The sequence below is a fragment of the Alligator mississippiensis genome, chromosome 14, assembly GCF_030867095.1.
Source record: "Alligator mississippiensis isolate rAllMis1 chromosome 14, rAllMis1, whole genome shotgun sequence".
NCBI lineage: Eukaryota > Metazoa > Chordata > Crocodylia > Alligatoridae > Alligator > Alligator mississippiensis.
Genome location: NC_081837.1, coordinates 31,615,858 through 31,637,702, shown reverse-complemented (window position 1 = coordinate 31,637,702; position 21,845 = coordinate 31,615,858). Strand labels below are relative to the sequence as shown.

Below are 21,845 nucleotides of genomic sequence, written 5' to 3'. Positions count from 1 at the left end.
TTTAGCTGGGAGGCACCAGTATGTTTGCAAAGTACTAGCACATTCCAAAGTAGAAACACTTCAAATAAAGGACATATCTGAAGCACTTTACATGTATGGCTGTCTTTAGACACAGATCTATTTTCACCATCAGTAGTAACACTGCCAGCCTCTCGATGAGAGATTACCAGCAGTGTTTTAAGCTCTTAAACCTGTTCTAACTGCACTGTGGGCACTTTTACATGTGCGCTGTGGGTGAGGGGTGGCGCTTTAATAAGAGTGGCTCTGAGAGCCCACTCTGTTGGCTTTTATTCTAGACATCCCAAGTCATCCAAAACTTTATCCCACTTTAACTTCCTAGACATCTGCTGGGAGAAACAGGCAGCCAGGTCTGCCCATTCACAAAAGTTTCTAACCTCCTCACAGGATTGTCACCTATCACAGGAGGTATGTGTTCCCACTAGAGGAAATGCCTTACTAGACTTGGTACTGGTCACAGGGGATGACTTGGTGGGGGATCTGCAGATGCAAGGTAACCTAGGGGATAGTGACCACCTATTGATAGGGTTCACTATCTGGAGAAAGGTGGGGAAGATAACTAGCAGGGCGGAAGTGCTAGACTTCAGGAAGGCCAACTTCAATAAACTCAGGAGATTAGTTAGGGAGGGACTCACTGGTAAAAGCCTTGGAGAGATGGGAGTCCAGGAAGGGTGGGCATTTCTCAAGGGACTAATCCTGCAGGCACAGAAAAGGACCATCCCAGTACACATAAAAAGGAGGCAAAAAAAGCAAAGAAACCTTCTTGGTGGAGCAGGGAAATACATGAGAGCCTGGAGGGGGAAAAAAAAAAAAAGAGGCTTACAGGCTGTGGAAGCAGAGGGCTGCCACCAAGGAGGAGTATACCTGCTTGGCTCGAGCTTGCAGGGAAACAGTGAGGAGAGCCAACACAGAAATGGAGCTTAGGCTGGCAGCAAAAGTTAAAGATAACAAAAAGTCATTCTTTAAGTACACAGGAAGCAAAAAGAAGGTGCAGGTAACTCAGGACCCCTTCAGGATGAACTAGGGCAACTGGTAACAGATAGGATAGCCAAAGCAGAGCTTCAAAATGGTTTCTTTGCATCCATGTTCCTGGACATGAATACAAATACTCATCCCATTGGGACGTTAGGTAAGCCCAGTATAGATACCAACCCACCAACTGTTTGAGCAGACCTAGTAAAGGGGCACCTGGAGGGGCTGAATGTATTTAAGTCAACAGGTCCTCATGATCTTCATCCTAGGGTACTTAGGGAATTAGCTGGAGTCATAGCGGAGCCACTGGCACAACTGTTTGAGCACTCGTGGTGCTCAGGGCAGGTCCCAGAGGACTGGAAAAGGGCCAATGCGGTCCCTATTTTCAAGAAGGGGAGGAAGGAGGAACCGGGTAACTATAAGCCGGTTAATCTCACTTATATCTTTGGCAAGACCTTTGAGAAAATTGCTAAGGATCACATTTGTGGGGGACCAGCGGGTAAAACGATGCTAAGGGGCAATCAGCATGGGTTTATAGCAGGCAGATCCTGCCTGACTAACCTGGTTTCATTTTACGACCAGGTCACAAAATGCTTGGATGAAGGAACAGAGGTAGATGTTATTTACTTAGATTTTAAAAAGGCCTTTGACACAGTGTCACACCCAATTCTTATACATAAACTAAACAATTGCAATGTAGATTATTACACAGTCGGGTGGGTAGAAAATTGGCTTATGGGATGCACCCAGAGAGTGGTGGTAGATGGGTCAGTTTCTACCTGGAGAAATGTAGGCAGCAGTGTGCCCCAAGGCTCTGTCCTGGGACTGGTACTATTCAATATCTTCATTAGTGGCTTGGACGAGGGAGTAGAAAGCACCCTGTCCAAGTTTGCTGACAACACCAAAATATGGGGGGAGGTACACAAACTAGACGGCAGGGAGCGAATCCAGGCTGATTTGGACAGGCTGGGGAAATGGGACAAACAGGATAAGATGCGGTTTAACAAGGGTAAGTGTCATGTGTTGCACCTGCAGAGGAGGAATCATCAACACTCCTATAGCCTGGGAGGTACCACCCTAAGTAGCACGACTGCGAAAAGGGATCTCGGAGTCATAGTCGACTCCAAAATGAACATGAGTCACCAGTGTGATGAGGTAATAAGTAAAGCTAACTGCACCCTTTCTTGCATAAGTAGATGCATCACAAACAGGTCTAGGGAGGTGATACTTCCCCTCTATGCGGCTTTGCTTAGGCCTCAGCTGGAGTACTGTGTTCAGTATTGGGCACCACACTTTGGGAGGGATGTGGATGGCCTGGAGTAGGTTCAGAGGAGGGCCACTTGTCTGGTTAAAGGCCTACAGAAAAAACCCTATGTGGACCGATTAGGAGACCTGAACCTCTTCAGCCTCCGCAAGAGGAGGCTGAGAGGTGATCTCATGGTCACCTACAAACTCATGAGGGGCAGCAAGAAATAGGGGATACAGTGTTTACCAGGGCACCTGTCGGGGTAACTAGAAATAATGGCCGCAAATTGAGATTGGACATCAGGAAAAAATTCTTTACGGTGAGGGTTGCCAAAATGTGGAATAAGCTTCCAAGGGAGGTGGTGCTGTCCCCTTCCTTGGAGGTGTTTAAAAGAAGACTGGACAGACACCTGGCTGGGGTTATCTGATCCCAGCACTCATTCCTGCCCACCGCAGGGGGTCGGATTCAATGATCTAATAGGTCCTTTCCAACCCCAACATTTAACATTATGAAAACAACATACTTGCCACTGCTAATTAGTGTTACCAACCACTATCTGGAATGCATAGGTATCCATATCTGGACTCCCTTAGGCCTCAAAGAGGTAGGCAGATGAAGTCTTGCAATACTAAGATCGGCAAAAAGAAAGCAGCAGAAAAACTAAAATATTCAATATTACTTATTGTCCTTTTTCTTGGTATTCACTCTGAGGCTTCTGCTGTAAAATTAATGAATTTGTTGCAGGCTATTAACCTTGTGACAATGGGATCAGTTAAATGTATGAGTTTGTTATGCAAATGCTGATCTGATATATGTACCAATACTGGGCACAAATGTAGTTGTATGGCTTACAGTAAATCAATTTTTACATTATAAATGAATGTATAAAATACTTAAATGGAAAAAAGTGAACAATTAAGTTCTTGTAGTAGCACGGTATTCAATTTTAGACAGCTTTCAGTGTCAATGGCACTGTCACCTTAGAATTAACAATGGAAACAAGTGATAGTTTCTTATTGGCTCCCTAATTGTACATCCAATCATCATCTGGATCTGTAATAATAGCCTACTGCTGAAGCCTTATATGTATAAAATAAGCTCTTTAAAAGTGATCCTGCAGGGTGCTGATTGTTCTCTTTGCTTACTAACTTCAGTGGGTGCTGAGTGTGTTTTGTACTTCTTGCAAGGAGAACTTTACTGGATCCTTAAAAGAAAGATTGACGTTATGGGCATAAATAGTGATAACAAGGAACTGGGGAAAACTAATCTCAATTACAATAAATTTACAAAAAACCCTGAGTGAGGTTACTCTGGATTTACTTTATTTTAATCAAGATTAGAATCTAACCCTTGATATTTTATGGACCACTGAATATTCGCTGTTTTCGTGCATTACTGCTTCATCTGGTACTTCAGAAATCTACTCAGTAAGCTAACCCATGAGATTCATGAGACAAGACCAAACAATATTAGGATTCTCCCCACCACAGGTCATTTCAACCAAGAGGTTCAGAAATTTATTTTAGTTTTTTTTTGTTTTTTTTTTTTTTAAGAATTAGCAACACCTGGATATGTGTTGACAGACCATTAGATAAATACTTTTGCATACTGTATATAGCATAAAATTCAGAAGACATGAAAAAATTACAAGAGTCAAACTTGCACATTTCTAGATGCATTCAAAAATCATAATTCTTCTTCCCTAGAGAGGACATTCTCTGCTGTACTTCCATTTTATTAGCTTAACTTCATTTAAGATACATTTATCAGATTGCCCTTTCTGCTTGTGTAGACTCCACAAATACTGCATTTTGAGGACTTTAGAGACATGGTTTAAGAAGTTACTTTTGCTCGGGAACCACTAACCTAGTGTTATTATGATGAAATCGTGAGTCCACTGAAGTCAGAGACTTTTGTCACCAACTTCAATGGGACCACATTTTCAACCCCAAAGTCAGTGAAACTCCTCAAAAGCACTGGGGTCTGCATTCAGAGATCCTAATTCAGGTTCATAGCTTTAGAATGCAGGCAAAAAATGGCATTTTGTATTATTGTTCCATTTAAAAAATATCACTGAATTCTATTAATAGTAAAGCAAACAATATTTAAGATCAAATTCACAGAAAACAAACAAACACATTTTGTAAAATCAGCCACAGCATTTGCACAGCAGTTGATTTTGCAAGATGATGGTAACCCATATTGGGCTGTCATCTGTCTGAAAAAAGGGGTTCAGATCTTGAGAGAAAGACATGTATGCTATTTTTATTTATTCAAATATCACATCAGAAACTGTCAACCAAAAATGAGATTTTTCTCTTGCAGCTCGAAAAATGTCAGTATTTAATTTGTGTTCAGTGACTCCAACATAGAATAATCCAAGTTATAAATGTGTGAAATATGTGTAACTTCATGGATTAGTAAACCTCCTATGCTTGTATAAAGGACCTTAGCAATGTTATATTTAAAAAAAAAATCCCATAAATTAGACAGAAAACTGATCAGATCACTCAGTTTTACTTTCAGCTGTTACTTACATTCCAAAGCGCAATGTTCCAGAGACGTATGTCTGCCAGTGTGCACAATAGAACATGAATGTCCCAGCAAAACAACAAAAGAACATCCAGTCAGGGTTTGTCCCCAGCTGCACAGCAATACAAGTTCCCAAAACCACAAAGACTGTAGAAGAAAATCAATCACACAGTAAAAATAAACATGCGTGTGCATAGAAATCCTTACCACAACCAAACAGGAGACAGAAATCTAACAAAAGATCCACCAAAGATACACAATCTGAATACTTTAAATCGCTACAATATATTTTATACTGTTAATAAAAAGATGCTTTGCAAATATGACAGGTCACATACTAAATAAAAGTACAGCTCAGGAAATGAAAATGTACAATTCATTACTGCTGATGAATTTATTTCTACACCTCTACAATACAGAGATGAAATTCTCTTATCTGATGCTTAGAGGAGGTATTTTTAGATTATCATATGTTTCAATACCTATTCAAACTGTGTATTTAAAAGTATCTCAGCAGTTATAGGGCTTGATCTTGTTAAAAATGGACAGTTTTTGGCATTCGCAGCAATTATGGGAGTTCAGGGAACACTCAGACTGTCATAAGATATTGTTACCAACTTTTGCTTTGACCCTTAATATGATTTCCTGCTAAAGTTTGCTGAACAGATTTCCTGTTTTCTTTTACTGTATCTTCTACTTAGAAAAAATATTAAAATGTATGTGTGAGTGTGAGAAAAGGCAACTATGCAATCTATACATTTAAAGCTACAGTCACAATAGCACATTTTAGTAAACAATGTAATGCTAGAAGAACTAGCTGAGACCTAAGTCCTCAAAGTGAATCAACATTTATTAAAGATCACAGGGCTAAACTGGATCTTGTTGTAAATTGGTTCAGCACAACAGACTTCAAGAGCATTAACCCACCAGTACCAGGCCTGACTCTGGACTCCAGTGCTTAGGCTCAAAAAATGATATTAAATGGTTCTAACTAAATGGATTCAAAATAATTTATACATAGATTTAAAAGTACACTTCTAACTTAGATGAAGTTTCAGCACTAAGGCCTTATTTTAGAAGGCATACATGCAGACTCAATGAAGTCCATACAAAACTACTCGCATGCTCTAAGTACCTTGGCTGAATCACAGCCCAAGTTCTCTCATTGTCTGTGTAACACCAAAATAGTTAATTTTAGTTGTTTATAAAAAGTAAACTACAAACAAAATAAGATCAATTCTGAAAAATACCAATAGCACCAAAATGTTCATTCCTTCAACAGAAACCTTTTGGAAAGGTGTATTTTTCCAGGTCAGTAGTGTGAAAGCCCCAAAATTTGTTTTACCACTATATTTCAGTTAAAAATGACAATACCTGTGGACAGTGAATCACAGCCGTGGTCAAAAAGCTCTCCCAGAGGAGTACTGCTATTTGTTCTTCTTGCTTGTTTGCCATCTATAGCATCCAAAGATTGGTAAATGAAAAGGCCACATGCACAAGCAATATATGTCCAGGGAGGTGCCTAAGAAGGATAAAATGTGAATGGTGGTAAAAGTTTTTTTTAGCAACAAACAAAAAAACCCACACATGCCTAAAAAAGTTTCTGTTAGCAAGATACAAGGAACACGGAGTATCCCATTAAAAAACAAAAAAAAGCTACCTTAGGAAATCAGGTCATACATATCAATCTAAGGGAGGGTGAAAAACTGCTCAATAATACACTACATTATTTGAAAGAAAGTATTGGAAAAAACTGCATAGCAACACAAGCAGAATGGGGTACAATTAAAATTCTTCTATGGTACTTTTACTTGTCCTGGATGAGATCTTCAGAAGCAAAGTAATTTAAGAGCCTGAACCCAAATGAAAGCCAGTAAGGTTCCTAAGTCACATAGACATATTATATAAACTTTACCCAGAAAAACAGCTGACTGACTATCTCACAACAGCTGTACAAAGTAGAAAGTACTTCAAATATTATGCAGGTAAGTAATCCGTGTGTCAATTAATATGGGAACTTCTAAAAGTCCTGCTTTGGCTCCCTACAGATAATTTGGGCACCTGCTTCTGGATACTTAAAACAATACTGGGAAAATTCAAAGCAAGCTACAGATGGTATTTATGTGAAGATTTTGCCTCAACACAGGGTGTTTAATCTTTCTGGACATGCAGGTTAAGCTAGTCTCCTAGAAATGAAGATTTTTTACAATGGCACTGTGTTCTCTAGCCACTACAACATTACCAATTTCTAAATGCCACCATTGTCCCCAAAATGCAGTTATTCAGACACTATAAATATTACTCTTAACGGACACCTCCTGAACCTGAGATGCATCAAACAATATTAAATTCCCCATGTTACACATGACAAAACAAGCAATCAATCAGGGATCAAAGAACCAAAAGCAAATGCTTTGGTTTGGTGCCATTTTGGCTCAATTTTCACATCTGGAAATTGGGAACAAAACTACTTAGCAATTTTTAATTGGTAGATCTTAAAATGCTTTAACAAGGCAGGTATGCACAAGGAGTTCCATTTCAGAATAGTTCAATGAAGGATAGCAGGACTAAGGTCCCAGCACACATTAAAATAATTGTGAAATTGGGAAATGTGGAATTATCCTTGATTCTCTCCCTGAAAAAAAATCACATCATATTTCCTGCCATGCCACATGTGCATGGCAGGATACACAATTTTTGGGAACAGATAAAATTCCTCAGATTCCAATCATGCACCAACAGTGGTGGTGCAGCCTAGCATCAAGCAATCAGTTTTCCAATGTCAGGCTGCATTCATGTGCTTAATGTGCTGGGAGTAGCCCTGGGATTGGGCAGGGGAAAGCCCCAGTTCCTAGCTCCCATTGGAAGCATACAGATGTAGAAGCTCCCTGATGCTCAGATACATGCATGCTTACCCCAAAACTTCTGTGCTGTGGTGTGCACAGCTGAACATTGGAGAGCCCAGGTGCTTAACTGCCCTTGCTGCAGACCCAGCATCAGGCTGCAGAGCATGGTTTTAAATATCTCTGCATATTTCAAGGGGGGCACTTAAGTTGCATCCCAGGCTCCTACCTGGGTCCTGCTCCCCCATTACTCTGGCTGCAACAACAGTGGGAGCCTCTGGGCTCATTTTCTCTCCTCCAGCTGCTAATTCCTGCCTCCATCCCAGGGGTGGAGCAGTGCAACAAGTAGCATGGGGAGCTGAAGGTGAGTACAGGGCTATGCAGGGAGGGTGGCCTGTGCTTGCACAGCACAGGAAGGGGGGGGGGGGGGGTGTCAGCCTAGGCATGTAGTGTGACAGTGGGGAGTGTTTGTGTGGTCTGGTGGCCTGTGGCTCAATGGGTATGACCCCCAGGGCATATGGCCCCTTGGGGCTTAGAATTTCTACAATAAAATGTGGAACATCTTTGTGGATTGCTTGCCATTTTATCGCGTCATCAATTCACCATATGTCTGGTATGTTGTAACATATGGTGCAATTAAACATTGTTTATGATGCAGTTTGTGTTACCAGGGGCCTAAGTGGCTTATTCAAGCTGAAACTTGCATCTCAAAAAAAACAAACAAAGAAAAGGACTCCTAATGCTCCATGACTATGACTAATTCCATATGCTCATTATGCTACCGAATTAACCCTGCTCGTACATATAGGAAAGACTTTCTCCTGAGCACTGGTACATACCAAATAAAACCCCAATCCTGCACTGAACTCCATACAGGAAGGATCATGACCTATATATGAGATCCCAACCTAGAGCTATTTCAGCTGAAGTACAAATTGGCCTAGTACAGTAAAAGCTTTGTTATCCAGCATGAGTGAGGTAAGCAGGGTGCCAGTTATCTAAAAATTCTGGTTATCTGAGAGTTATACTGGCCCCAGCCTGCAGTGGGAGCCCACCCTGCCCTGTGCAGATCCCTTTCCTCTTCCCCCGCAGACTCCCGGCAGCTCCTCTATCAGCAGCGTCACTAACCAATGTAAACAACAGAAATACTTAATGCACATGCCGGATAGACTCGGCAAAGATTCCGGTTGCTAAAGTGAGGATTTGTATTGGGGGATATTGGAAATTCCAGTTAATAGAGTATTCCAATTAGTAAAATACCGGTTAACACAGCTTTTACTGTAACAGTGCTTTAAAAATATATATATATATATATATATATATATATATATATATATTTTTACACAGCTCCTTCACCTACCACTCCTAAATCTTGAGACTGTTTGCAGTGTAAAAATACATGTGTTACCCATTTTGTATAACATATAAGATATGGATTGGGTATTTTTCTTTTGTTGGGAGTCATTGTGGTTAACTAAATAAAACTCTGAAAATTCAAAGATGTTGTTTCTTCTACTACTGCATACTAATTACAAGCATCTTACTATGGTTGTATATGATTTATCAATGTCACGCAATGTACTTTTACAATGTTAGAGAGAAGATTAACACCCTGCATTTTTTCCTTAAATATCTGTACCATTTTCATTGTTAATTTATAGAGTCATTTAGGTTTCTAAGACCCCACTGACTAAAGATAAAACACTTTTCGGGGTTAGCAGCCAAAGTCACATGTATGCTTTTGAAAACCTTTACTCAGGCCTCACATAGAGATTTATCCCATTTTATTTATTCATTTTATTTTTATTTGTGGCTTATCCTCACATTGTCTTAAGCCTTCAGATAAGGAAGGATGATTTTGTATTTAATGCACTGGACCAAAATGTACAGAAACTGGGATTAGTGCGCAGCTCCTACAGATTCTTTGCATGATGCTGGCTCAATCTCTCTAGCGCTGATCCTACGATGAGGTCTTCATAGAAGCAAATCTCCAAAGAAGTCAATGGAGCTCTGCAGACTCATGAGGGGCTGCCCCTGCAAAGTTTATTATGAAATCAGGGTTTCAATCTCTTCATGCCAGTGTCATACTTACAGGACAAGGATAATATTTCCTTACTACAAAGAGGTAGTGAGATGATAAATTAATAACACAGACAAGTTCTCAGATACTATGCCAGCTTTTAAAGTTCATTGCAAACTAACAGTAAAATATGTTTAGACAAGCAGTATTAGTTAGTCACAGGGGCCCCTGGGTTCCCACAGGAAACAGCAGGTTTCCCCTTGCAGTCAGGCAGCATTCCAGCCTGTGAGGGGCTGCTGGGAGCTGGATGCAGGGGGAACCGCCCACATGCTCCTGGCCAGGAAAACAGCTAGGCAGCATGAGGAGCAGCTCCCTGATGGTAATTGTAAGGGGAGGGTGGGGGGAGGGCAGATTGAGGTTCCCACGGTGAGGGAGGGAGTGGGGCAAGGGCTGGGGATGCTGCCCAGCTAGGGCAGTGCATAGGATCTGGGGCTGGGAGCAAGACAGAGCCATGGGTGGCTCATCTAGGGGGTGCTGGGGGGGGGTATGTGCCCCCCCTCCAGATTTGCACGTGGAGTAGATGTGGGCTGCCCATTGTGGGCTTGGGGCTCTTAACTCTGCTGCCTTTGCCCTGGGGACCCTGGACTGGCTGCACATACCCTGCCTGCCTGGCAGCACTGGGGGGCAGCAAGGTGCACCTCCTGCTGCCAGGCCGGCAGGGGACGTGCGGCTGGCACAGGGTCCCTGGGACAAAGGCAGCAGAGCAGAGTCCTGAGCCTGCAGTGGGCAGCTTGCATCTGCCCTTGCTCTGCTCTAGCCGTAGAAGGGAGGGGATGGGTGGCAAGGAGAGGCGGGCATGTGTACCCCACCCCCAGCCTGGCCAGCTTCACCGAGCCTCCCCTACAGGCAGGAACAGTGCCAACCTCTTCCAGGTGGTGGGGGCTGAGCAGGAGGGCTTGGAGCGCTCCAAAATTTGCCTTAGCCCCCCCAAAGCCACACCTCCCAGCACTGCCACCTGCCTGCCCCATGCAACTAAGCCTGTCCTGCTCTCATCTGCTCTAAGCCCAGTCCCCCTCACCAGGAAGAGGCTGGCACCACCCTTGCCGGAAGCACCACACATATGTGGGCTCAGCTGCATGGAGCAGCCAGGCAGTGCTGGGAAGAGGGCTAGGTGTGCGCATACGGGGCAAGATGTATCCCGTATGCGCTCAGTCCTCATTTTGCTTAAGCAGGCTCCACTGGTTCACTGAAGGAAAAGCACAATGGAAACACTACAAATGCAATATCCTAACCTTACTCAGAGAAACTGTGTTTGCAGTAATTGGATTCATTATGTTTAAATGTTTCTTTTTTTTTTTTTGTACTGAGCGCATACGGGGTGGCTATTGGGGGGGGGGCTAAGGTGAAATATGGGGTGGCTATAGCCCCCCAATCCCTCCCCCACCATTTCCCCTACCCTCAGGGCACAGAGACCTGACCAGCCCTGCTCTGCCCTTGGCAGCAGCAGCACCAAGAGGGGAAGGGGTCCCACCCACTGCTGGAGCCCAGGGCCCCAATAAATCTTAATCTGCCACTGGTGTTAGTCTTAATTTAATATAAAAACAGATGTAGGGTTTATTCCAGATCCGACTGTCCTGGGCTTTGACTCACGTCAAAACAGGCACGGACAATCTTTTATACAATTGGTGGGGAGGAGAAAGTAGGGGGAGAGAATTATCTCAGATACTTAAAGTGGGACAACAGGATTGTCCCTCTGCAAGATCCCAGGATAAAAAGCTTCCTCTCTGCTTTTAGCCTTAGGAAGAAAGGAAAACAGGGTGGCACCTTGTAGACTCCTTCAGTTATGGGAGTCTTATGCCTTATGCTTAGACAAATCACTTTTGTTATAGTCCTTTATAAAATTACTTTTGTTTACCCTACTATGGAGGGGATAGTACACCTTTAGTGATGCTGACTGCAACTAACAATACTGAACAAGTTTTAGTTGTTGTATTTTTTGAGAATTATATGATCATACAACTAGACTTTTGAAACATACAAGGGGAAGTTAAATATATATTCAGAAACCTAAGCATGTCCTGAACTTTGAATGTTTAATCATGGAACTGTAATAGGGGTGCACCAATAAAGATTTTTTGGGCCAATACAGATGGCCAATTATTAACCGGCCATAAATCGGCCAATACCAATCCAATAGCCAATATGCAGCCTGGCACTTTGGAAAGCAGTGTCTGGCTGGTAAGTCTTTGGAAAAGGGTTGGGGAGGGAAGAGGTGTTGGGGGGCCCAGATCAAGGCCCATGCAGTGAGGGAGTGGGGCAGAGGCAGGCACTGCACACCTGAGGCCGGGCAAGGCGCAGGATGGAGCTGCAGCTCGTCCAGGGGGCACAGGGAAGCGGGGGTAGCTCCCACTGCTGCATGCACCCCTGGGGGAGGTCGGGAGGGCATGTGCCACCTGGATTTGTGCATAAGGCGAGGGCAGGCTGTTGCTGCACGCTTGGGGCTGGAGGCTGTGCCAGCCTCTTCCCAAGAGAGGAGGGGCTGGGCCTGGACTGTGCTCGGGCTGGTGGGGCAGGGCAGGCAGCGGCAGTGCTGGGAAAGGAGCTATAGGGTGGGCTACCACCACCCAAAATTCGCTGCAACTATCCTGGCCACCACCTGCCCTGCCCCTGCCCACCCAAAGAGCAGCCCAAGGCCAGCCCCTTCTGGGAAGAGGCTAGCACAGCCTGCCCTCAGCCCACACACAGATCCAGGGAACACATGCCTCCCCCGGAGGTGCGTCCAGTGGCAGGAGCTGCTCCCCCCTCTCCGCTTCCCTGTACCCTCTGGACAAGCCACGGCTTCATCCCACACCCTGCTCTGCCCTGGCTGTGCAGTCTGCCCCTGCCCCAGCCTCACTCCCTCCCTCCCCCTCACCGTGGGGGCCTCACTCTGGCTCCACCACACCCCTTCCCTCCAACAGACTTACCAGCTGGATACTGCTCTCCATGTTGTTGGGCTGCATATCGGCAATCAGATCGGTATAAATCGATATGGCTGGCCTATAATTGTATCATCCCAAAAAAATCTTTATTGGTGCACACTTAATAAAAATGGATGAAGAGCTTCAATCTCCTCGGCTTCTGATTTATGTTGATTTGATGTGGGAGTGATTTGTGGGCTTGTATGACCTAGATCTTTTTCTAAGGACTGGTCTTTCACTGACATAATGGCAATTACGCTAGAGCAGGATAATATGGTACCCTGGGGTACCAGGCAACGTTAGCTTTGTTAGGTATGCAATCATGATTCATAAGATAAAACCCAGAGATTTCATATAGAAATCCCTACTGTCAAAAACATTCTGACCTATTGTGGGCTTTGAGTTCTCTGCAACAGAAGAATGGCTCTATTATTTTTCTGTAGTAAAAAAAAAAGGAATGAAGACTAAGAGCTGGCATTTTCTGAGGGAGGGGGTAATGATGTTGAAAACCACTGTACTAGTCCAAGCAGTCTGAAAAAAAATTAGGGGTGCACCGATAGAGATTTTTGCGGCTGATACCGATAGCCGATTTTAAAAAGGCATATCAGATGATACCAATCTGATTTCCGATACCAGACCGGCAGCATGGAAAGCTGCGTCCAGCTAGTAAGTCTGGTGTGGTGGGAGGGGAAAAGGGAAGAGGCATGGAGGGGGATCAAGGCCCCTGCGGAGAGGGAGGCATGGGGCGGGGCAGGGGGTGCCCAGCTACAACGAGGCAGGCATGGGATGGAGTGGCAGCTCGTCCAGGGGGTGTAAGAGAAGGGGGGTGGGGAGCGGCTCTCTCTGCTGCGTGCCACTCGGCTGGGAGTTGCTGGTCCAGTGGCTTGTCCAGCGCTCACCTGCTCATCCGGCGGCTCCTGCCGCTTGTCCAGGAGGGCATGGGGGGCATGTGCTCCCAGATATGTGTGGGGTAGGCTGGGGCCAGGGCCACACCGAGCTCTTCCCAGTGGGGCAGGGCTGCGCTGGGGAATACAACAGCACCTCCCCTGTAACTCTCTCCCAACGCAGCCCCGCCCCACCCCACCGGGAAGAGCTTGGTACAGCCCTAGCCCCAGCCCGCCCTCCGCAGATCTGGGAGCACATCCCCCACCCCCGGATGAGTGGCAGGAACACTGGCAGGAGTGGCTGGACAAACAGGTGAGCATCAAACGAGCCACCGCTCCATCCTGCGCCTACCTCAGCAGCCCCTGCCCCCACTCCACACCTCCCTCCCCAGGGGAGCCTTGATCTGCATCCCCACACCCCTTCCCTTCCCTCCCCTTCCACCACACCAGACCTACCAGCTGGAGGCAGCTTTCCATGCTGCCAGGCTGCGCTCCTTGCCACCTGTGCTGCGCACATGCACAGGCCATTTATCAGCCAACTTATCAGCCAGATATAGCCAATTTCCGATATATTCAATTTTCTTTATACTGGTGCCAATCCAATATCAGACCGATGTATCCGTGCACCTCTAAAAAAAAAAGAAGCAAAAAAAAAAGCCAGTCCTTTAACCAGTATATTATTTTAGACTTGTTCTAAGCATGTAAAAGCACCAGCGGCCACCAACTCCTCACCTGAACTAGCACCCCGACATTGTTAATACTAGTTTTTTCCACCAAAAAATAGTATAGACAATATACATTTAGCTAGATTAGGGTTACCATATTCCCAGTTCCAAAAAAGATACCTGTTACATGGGAGGGCTCAGGGGGGTATATGATTGTGGGGGGCAGTGATACGCCAGTGCCCTGCCTCTGCCCATTCTGGTGCCCCTCACTCCTAAGCTACAGCACCTCCCAGGCCTGCTGGTACCCCTCATTGCTGACCCCCAGCCTCCTGCCCCCCGCAGCCTTACCAATGCCCCTCACTTCCAACCCGCAGCCCTCCCCAGCCTTGCACTATTCCTGCCGCCCCACCCCTCTGGTGCCACGGTCCGGGCCATGCAGTTCCCTGCTGCCCCAGAAGCACCCCCTCCCACCTCCTGGAGGGGCAGGCACCACCTCCTGCAACAGTCCCCTAGCCCAGGCCCTCCCCCCTCCCCACCCCGACTTCCCTGCCTGCAGCTGCAGGGCTGCTCTCACCCCCCTGCCAGGTGCATACTGGCCCTGTGTGTGTGCACCCTGCCTCCAATTGCCCTCTCCCACTCCCCCCAGCCCCAAGCAGCTCCTTGCTATGGTAAGCCAGGAAAAACTTTGGAACTGAGATAACTAAAATCCTGGATGTTTGATCATATTTTTTTAAAAAAGCCTGGAAGGAGATGGGAGGATCCAAAAAGAGGGCATGTCCAGGAAAACCCAGACATATAGTAACCCTAAGCTAGATACATCTTGAATATTACAATCCTTAAGTAAAACTACAGTCACTCATCTTCTTTGATGGGAGTCCTCAATTAGTAATGATTAGGGATCTGGGTTTTTCAATTTCCCATGGAAAAAATGTGGATTTTCTTCTATAAAGGAGAAAATAATGGATTTTCCCCTTAAAAAGGACAAAAACCCAGGAAACCTCAGGTTTCCCCTTGCAGGCTGGCAGAGTTCCAGGCTGCATGGGGCTGGGAGGAGCAGGAGGAGGGCAATCACAGATAGGTGGCACCCAAGATTTCTGTACCTGCAGCGCAGCACAGGGCCACAACCTGAATCGGCCCAGTACCAGGTAGGAGCTACCTCTGAGACCCAGCAAATGGGACCCAGTGCCAGAAGGAGCACCATACTGCCATGACTGTTGCATGCTGAGGTGCCCCTACCCACTGGGCAGCAGTGAGGGGGCACAACTCTACACCTGTGCCAAGGCGGTGCCTTACCTTGGCACCCATGGTGGCACAGTTGATATGAAGCTCCTGGCAGCAGCATGGAGTTGTGCCCCCCCCCCCCCCCCCCCGCCAGTAAGGCAGGGGCACCTCACCTTGGTGACCATGGCAGTGTGTTGCTCCCTCCCACGCTGGGTCCCACCCACTGAGGCCTGGGGGTAGCGGGTTGGGAGTGAGGAGCAACATCACGGGCAGGGCACTGGCATATCACGGCTGCTCAGTGCCACAAAGCAGCAGTGGGGACAGCTGCAGCTGGACCTATGTCCTGCTGGGCAAAGAGGGCAGGGGAGCTCCGATTTTCTATGATAAAAAAGCCAAAATCAAACACCAACATATATAGGTATTTAGAAGTTATTTTATCATAATGATTGAGGCACTGGTAAGCTTCTAAATTTTTAAAATCATAAATATATCAAATAAAACATTGTGTTCAACTGATACCTATATGTACACCTAAATACCTGTTTGCATATGAGTGGTGTTCAATTTTAATTGTTGAAAAATTAGGATTTGGGAGTTTTTAAATCAAAAAATCCAAAATTCTCTACTAGGGATAATGGCTCTCTCTGTTAATGTCATCTCATCGAACTAGGCACTGAAGGAGGGCCTGGCATTCCCTGCTCAGAGAGCTCACAATCCAAGAAATCATATCAAATTTAAGTACAGGAGAGAGAAACTTATTTTTAACATTAACATTATATAACCATGGACTTTCCTTACAAGAAAATAGTAGACATGTCGTAAGTGGGTCCAGAGAATAGATCATACACATTGCTGCTGCTGTCTATTTGAAGAACTGCTTCTCTCACTGCAATATTGCTGCAGTAGTGGGTAGTACATACAGACAAGCTGGAATGCAACGAACTTGAAAAGGAAGCCTATACTGACAGCCTTCACTAAGAAATCTTCAAGTTTGAGGTTCACTTCTGAGTTGCATTTTTAAAAGTGAAATATGGTATGCTGATTTTGAGAAACACACATATTTTTGTTGATCTTAGCTCAGCCAGTTGACCAAATCAGAGATTCACTAATTAGATAACATCTGCCTATTCAACCCCTGATCTCCACCCCTCCCCTCCAAATTTAAAATATAAATCAAACCATATGTTATTTGATTCAAAGATACTCCTTCACACGCTCAAAGCATGTTACATTGTACAGCTGAACACCTCAACAACAACTGAACATAAAAATGGGTCAGACTAGCAGTTTTTATCAGTCTCACTGGGTGCATCTACATGTGTGCTTTACTGTGGAGTTGGCTAATTAGCTCCACAGTAAAGTGTCAGTCTACATGCGTGCCCATATTAGGGTGCAGGAAATTAATTAACTCTGCTGTGAAATAGTACTGTTCCAGACAGTACTATCCCACAGTGGAGTAATTTATGCCACTGCAACGCATATGTAGATGGTAATAGGGCTGGCTGGGGCACAAGGGCACTACAGTGTGGGGGCTGCCTGCTGGCTAGCCCCTCACTATAGCACCCTCGTGCCCCAGCCAGGCCCTCTACCACCTGATGCCATCACCTGGAGTCTGGGGCTTATCCTCAGGCCTCCTGTCAGCCTAAGGCTGCTCCACCTTGGCTTGAATTGCTGCAATCCCAGAAGCACGTGTAAACACTGTGCCTGGTAGCAGTGAACTCCAAACTGCACCAGAGTTTACTGCATCAGGTTAATTGCATGTATAGATGCACCCGTTGAGTTAAACAGTAAGCTTAGATGGAAAAGAAGCTAGTTTAATAAGCTTTTGAGACTTTCTAGACATTTACTGTCCTTTAATACATGAAAGTGAGTTACTATTTCAAATGCCTTATATGGATGATTTAGTAAGGCAGAAAACTGGTAGTACTAATAACCTCAGCAAGTCCCCTCAGGCCAGGTTATGAGGTTTACTGCCCCCAAAACAAAAATCTAAAAAACAAACAAACCCCTTCCTCTTTCTACCCTGACTTCTTACATCATCACAGGATCTTATGTTGTAAGCTCTTTGAGGACACTATTGATTTCATGTTTGTACAGCACATAGCATTATGGGGCCCTGGTCCAGGTCTCAGGCTTTCAGGGTCTACAGTAATACAAATAGTAATCTGATGACAGCCCAGAGTAAGAGAGAAGGGCTTTGTGTTCCTTTTAATAAGCTTGGTTTAATTACACAGAAAATATGAAAAACTGCCCAGTTCTCCTCAGCTGCCAGATCTTATACAATCAGGCATCTAATCTAGTTTTTTTGTTATGCTGGAACTCAATTGGAGTTCATAAGCAACTTAGCTACCAATCAACTCAAACTACAACACAACAGGAAACACTAGACCAGACAGAAACTTGAGATGCTACCATCCCAATAATCAGCGAAAGAAAAAAAAAAATGTGTTCTAGCTTCTCTTTCCGAAGAATTCCATGCAAGCCCTGAAGATTTTGCGAGAACAATTCACTCCTCACTACACCTACAGTGGCCTCTACACAGGGGATGCAAAAGCAAATTAAACTACCTTCCTGTCCTTTTCCAACTCTTCTCTCCTGCTGCCAAGCAGCCTTGACTCAAAGTATGACACAGGACAGAACGACCCAACTATTTTATTCAGTGGGCCTCCAACCCAGAAATCCACTCGTATTCTTCTTATAAACAGGAACAAGTGGATTTAAAGTGTCACACACAGCATTTTTGTTTTCAGAACAGCACAAAATCAGAAGTATTGGTCAGCCAGAGCGAGAGTATTCCTTCCTCAAATACAAAAATTCAAACCAGTCAGGTCCTTGCTGCTCACTCATGATAAATTAGGGATAAAAGGTTAAACGGTAATTATATTTATACCGTTTAATGTTTACCTCCCAGCTCAGCACTGTTCTCTGTCAGGGGAGCCGCTCCAGCAGGGGCTGCCCAGGAGGCAGTGTGGGTTGTAGCATGATGCTGCTGCTGCAGCAGTGAGGTAACTAGTGCTTACCTGGGGGAGGAGAGCCAGGCAAAGGTGCACAATGGGGCTTGCAGGGCTTAAATAGGAGCTAACAGTGGCGGGGGCTGCCACTGGGTGCCACAGGGGCGGACTGCACAAACCCCCATAGCACCCACAGGGGCTCTCACCTACTGGGACTGCCATACCACAATCCCACATATCAGCCATGGCCCTGACTCTCCAGGTCACTCTGCCCCTCTGCCACAGGAATGTGTAATTGTTTAAATAATATAATTAGAGGAGGTTAAAAGTAATTTTTAAAGCAATATTTATATCCCTACGATAAATACAATTGTTAGAAGGTTCTCTCTTACCTGCTCCGTAGCTGTTGGGCAATAATACACTAATATTAGAGTTGTACATATGTTTATTAACAGTCCAACGATGGTGATCAGATTTGGGGCAATCCAGGCTGGAACTCTTCCAACTAGCCATTCCCAATAACCTTGCATTAGTGGCTCAAGCAGGGACCGTCCAGAACTCTGATATTTGTGTTCTTCTAATCGCTTGAGCTGGTGCTTTGACAATGGAGGTGTAGGCAACTGAATTAATTTGCTTAGTACACATCCTGCAGCAGGAACGCGACCACAGCTTACAGGAGATTCTGAATGTGACTCTCCACATCGCTTCTTTAAGGACCGATGCCCACTCATGGATTGGTTAGCCTCAGAGTTTTTATTTGGCAGACGATAGCTGTTGCGAAGTGCCATAAGATCCTGATTTTCTGGAAAATGAGGAATTTTTTGTTAATCTTAGCTTAACCAGTTGACCAATGGCATATTTAAAGTGGAAAAATATACTCAGTCTGATCTTGAAAGCTAGGAAATGAAACATCATCAGCAGTCTGACATTTGTCAGTCCAGATGAGTACTGAATGTAAACATTTTAAGGAAATGTTCAGGCTTTAGGAAGAGAAAAAGGACTTTGGAGTCTGAGGGCATCATCTCAGTTCAGTTACTAATGGACATACAAAACATGAATTCTAGTGACTAGTGGCAAGAGTTTTCACTCCTTGATACCCATCTTGGCAAATAGCCTACTGTCTGTAGTTTAATTTCCATTAGAGCTAGAAATATACACCACTGATTTGCATCAGAACCCAACAAGCATTACAAAGCTCTTCACCTCCAGCTTCAATTGCAAGGCCTGTTTCTCCCATCTTGCTTCTCACACACGCACACAAGAATAAGCATATTTAAAAACAGTACAAGGAAACTAGGTATTCAGTTCTCTCTCTGAAGAAAGGAAAGAGACTTTATACATGACAAGTTAAATTTTACTTAAAGCATTATTTGGAGACCAGGGCCAGCCCATCCTATCCTGTGGAACCTGCAGCCGCAGGGGGCCCTGAAGCCAAGGGGCTATGCCCTGCCCACCCCCAACCCGATGTTTAAAGGGCTCAATGGAGGCAGGGAGCCCCTTCCTGGCTGAGCAGGGGAGGAGCTCCCGGCTCTGCTCCCACTTTGGCTCAGGGATGGAACTCAGGCATCCCCAGCACATGCTGCCCGCTCCCCGTGCCCCCTGCAGCCTGTGCCCACATGCATGAAGCCTGGCTCCCATTTTATCTCATTGAGTTTATACCGTAATTAACCACAATTTTGATTTTTCAACAGATTGGGGGCCCCAAAACTTTATCTTGTAGGGGGCCCAAAAAAGTTATGGGCCAGCCCCGTTGGAGACACTCAACTTGTATAATGATGGGAAAGAAGGAAGATTCTAAATTATTTTGTCAGGAATTCAAAGCTTTCATTTTAAGTCCCTGATAAGTTTCCACCTCTTCTAGTTTTACTAGCAAGTTGACTGATCTGAAGCAGGGCTGCACTCGGGCAATGAGAGAGAGCAGGACAGCTGTTATCTCTAGTGACAGGATAATGCAAACATCAAAATGTTTCTAAGTCATTTGCAAAAATCTTGTTGGTCTAATAAAATATATCATTGCTGCTATAAGTCCTGATTGTCTAAGTCATCAACACATTTACTATGTTGATGCTGCTGTTCCTAATACAGCGTTTCTCAACCAGGTGCCAGCTCTTTTCATGGGTGTTAGGAGATAAGCAGAGAAACTAAGATAAGCACGGGCGTCAACTTGACCCAACCTGGATGATCCCCAGCCCCACTGCCAGGCCTCTCCGCAAGGAAGTAGGTAATTCGCACCATCACAGATCCTCACAGGAGGCGAGAGGCTTCATACCAGCTATGAACCGACTGCCCAGAGGAGTTCTCCATCTCGACTCCTGTCAAATCCTATGAAATACAAATTTCATTTCTACCCAGGAGAACTCTTACAACCTTTCCTCCGATGCCCGATGAAGGGGGTTTGTGCCCGAAAGCTTGCAATTAAAGAATATTTTTTGCAAAAATCTTGTTGGTCTAATAAAAGAGATCATCTCTACTACAATTACCTTTTCCTCTCCACCAATATGGCTACAACCTGGATACCCGACTCATGGAAGATACTGAATTTTAGCCAATTTTTAAAAATGAAGTCTTCATATTCTCCCAAGCAGGAAGCAACTGTGACCACCTGAAACCGGAGATCCTGCTCCGGCCTTTGTTTCAAGGTAATTTGCATCATCACAGATCCTCGCAGGGGGCCAGAGGCTTCATACCAGCTACGAACCGACTGTCCAGAGGAGTTTTCCATCTATTGACCCCTCTGTGACATCCTATGAAAGATGAACTTTCATTTTGACCCAGAACTTTTACAGTCTTGTCTCCAATGCCCGATGAAGGGGGTTTGTGCCCGAAAACTTGCAATCTTTTTTTTTTTTTTTTTTTTTTGCAAAAATCTTGCAATAAAAGATCACCAATTCAATTATCAGATAACCAGTTCAACCCGCAAAGATATTGGCCAATAAAAAAAAAATAATAATAAAAGATCATCTCTACTACGACTCCCGACCGCTGTAATCCACCAGTGCGGTTTTGAATCTGCCGCCCGGCTCACAAGGAGCAGTGGAGGGGGGTCGAGCCGAGCCGAGCCGAGCCGAGCCGGGCGAGGACCCGCTCTCGATCCCGGCCAGGGCCGCGGGGGGTCTGGACTGCGGGGAGTCGCAGCCCCGGGGCAGGGGGAGCCGCGGGCTGCTCTCGGATCCAGGCCCGCACACCGGGGGGAGAGGGGGGATCACGGCCCGAGACGATTTGACCCGGGGGGTTAGAGGAATTGCTGGAAAAATATTCGGGAACCTAAAGATGCGGATGGGAGGGAGGGAAAGGGGGAGCCGAGGGTTGGATGGGGTAGGCCCCGCGGCACCAACCCCACCCCGGCTGGGGCAGTAGCGACCCCCGACCAGACACAGCCCCCCCCCCCGCGCGTCCTGCCGCGGCCACAGGGGGTCGCGGCCCAGCCCGGGGACCCGGCGTTTACCTCAGGCTCCTCCCGCGGACGGCGCCTTTTACGGCCTTTTTGCGACTGCCGTAAAGGAGGTGGGGGAGGGGGCGGAGCGCGGCTGCTG

At 45.5% G+C, this 21,845-nt stretch overlaps 1 protein-coding gene across 3 annotated transcripts in view; it reads right to left on the bottom strand.

Annotated features, from left to right (window-relative positions):
• CEPT1 (choline/ethanolamine phosphotransferase 1) overlaps positions 1-21,839 on the bottom strand; it is a 53,913-nt gene extending 32,074 nt beyond the window's left edge. The window contains exons 1-4 of one of the 3 annotated variants that reach the window (XM_006266083.4): positions 21,758-21,839; positions 18,705-19,114; positions 6,143-6,290; positions 4,774-4,915 (exon numbers count right to left, since the gene is read on the bottom strand). In XM_006266083.4, the coding sequence (XP_006266145.1) occupies positions 4,774-4,915; positions 6,143-6,290; positions 18,705-19,100 (686 nt within the window). In that variant the 5' untranslated portion in view covers positions 19,101-19,114; positions 21,758-21,839. Of the gene's footprint in view, positions 1-4,773; positions 4,916-6,142; positions 6,291-18,704; positions 19,115-20,792; positions 21,649-21,757 lie in introns of those variants that run through there. The other 2 variants (XM_059717320.1, XM_019492492.2) reach the window with 2 other exon arrangements.
• Between the last annotated feature and the right edge of the window lie 6 nt (positions 21,840-21,845).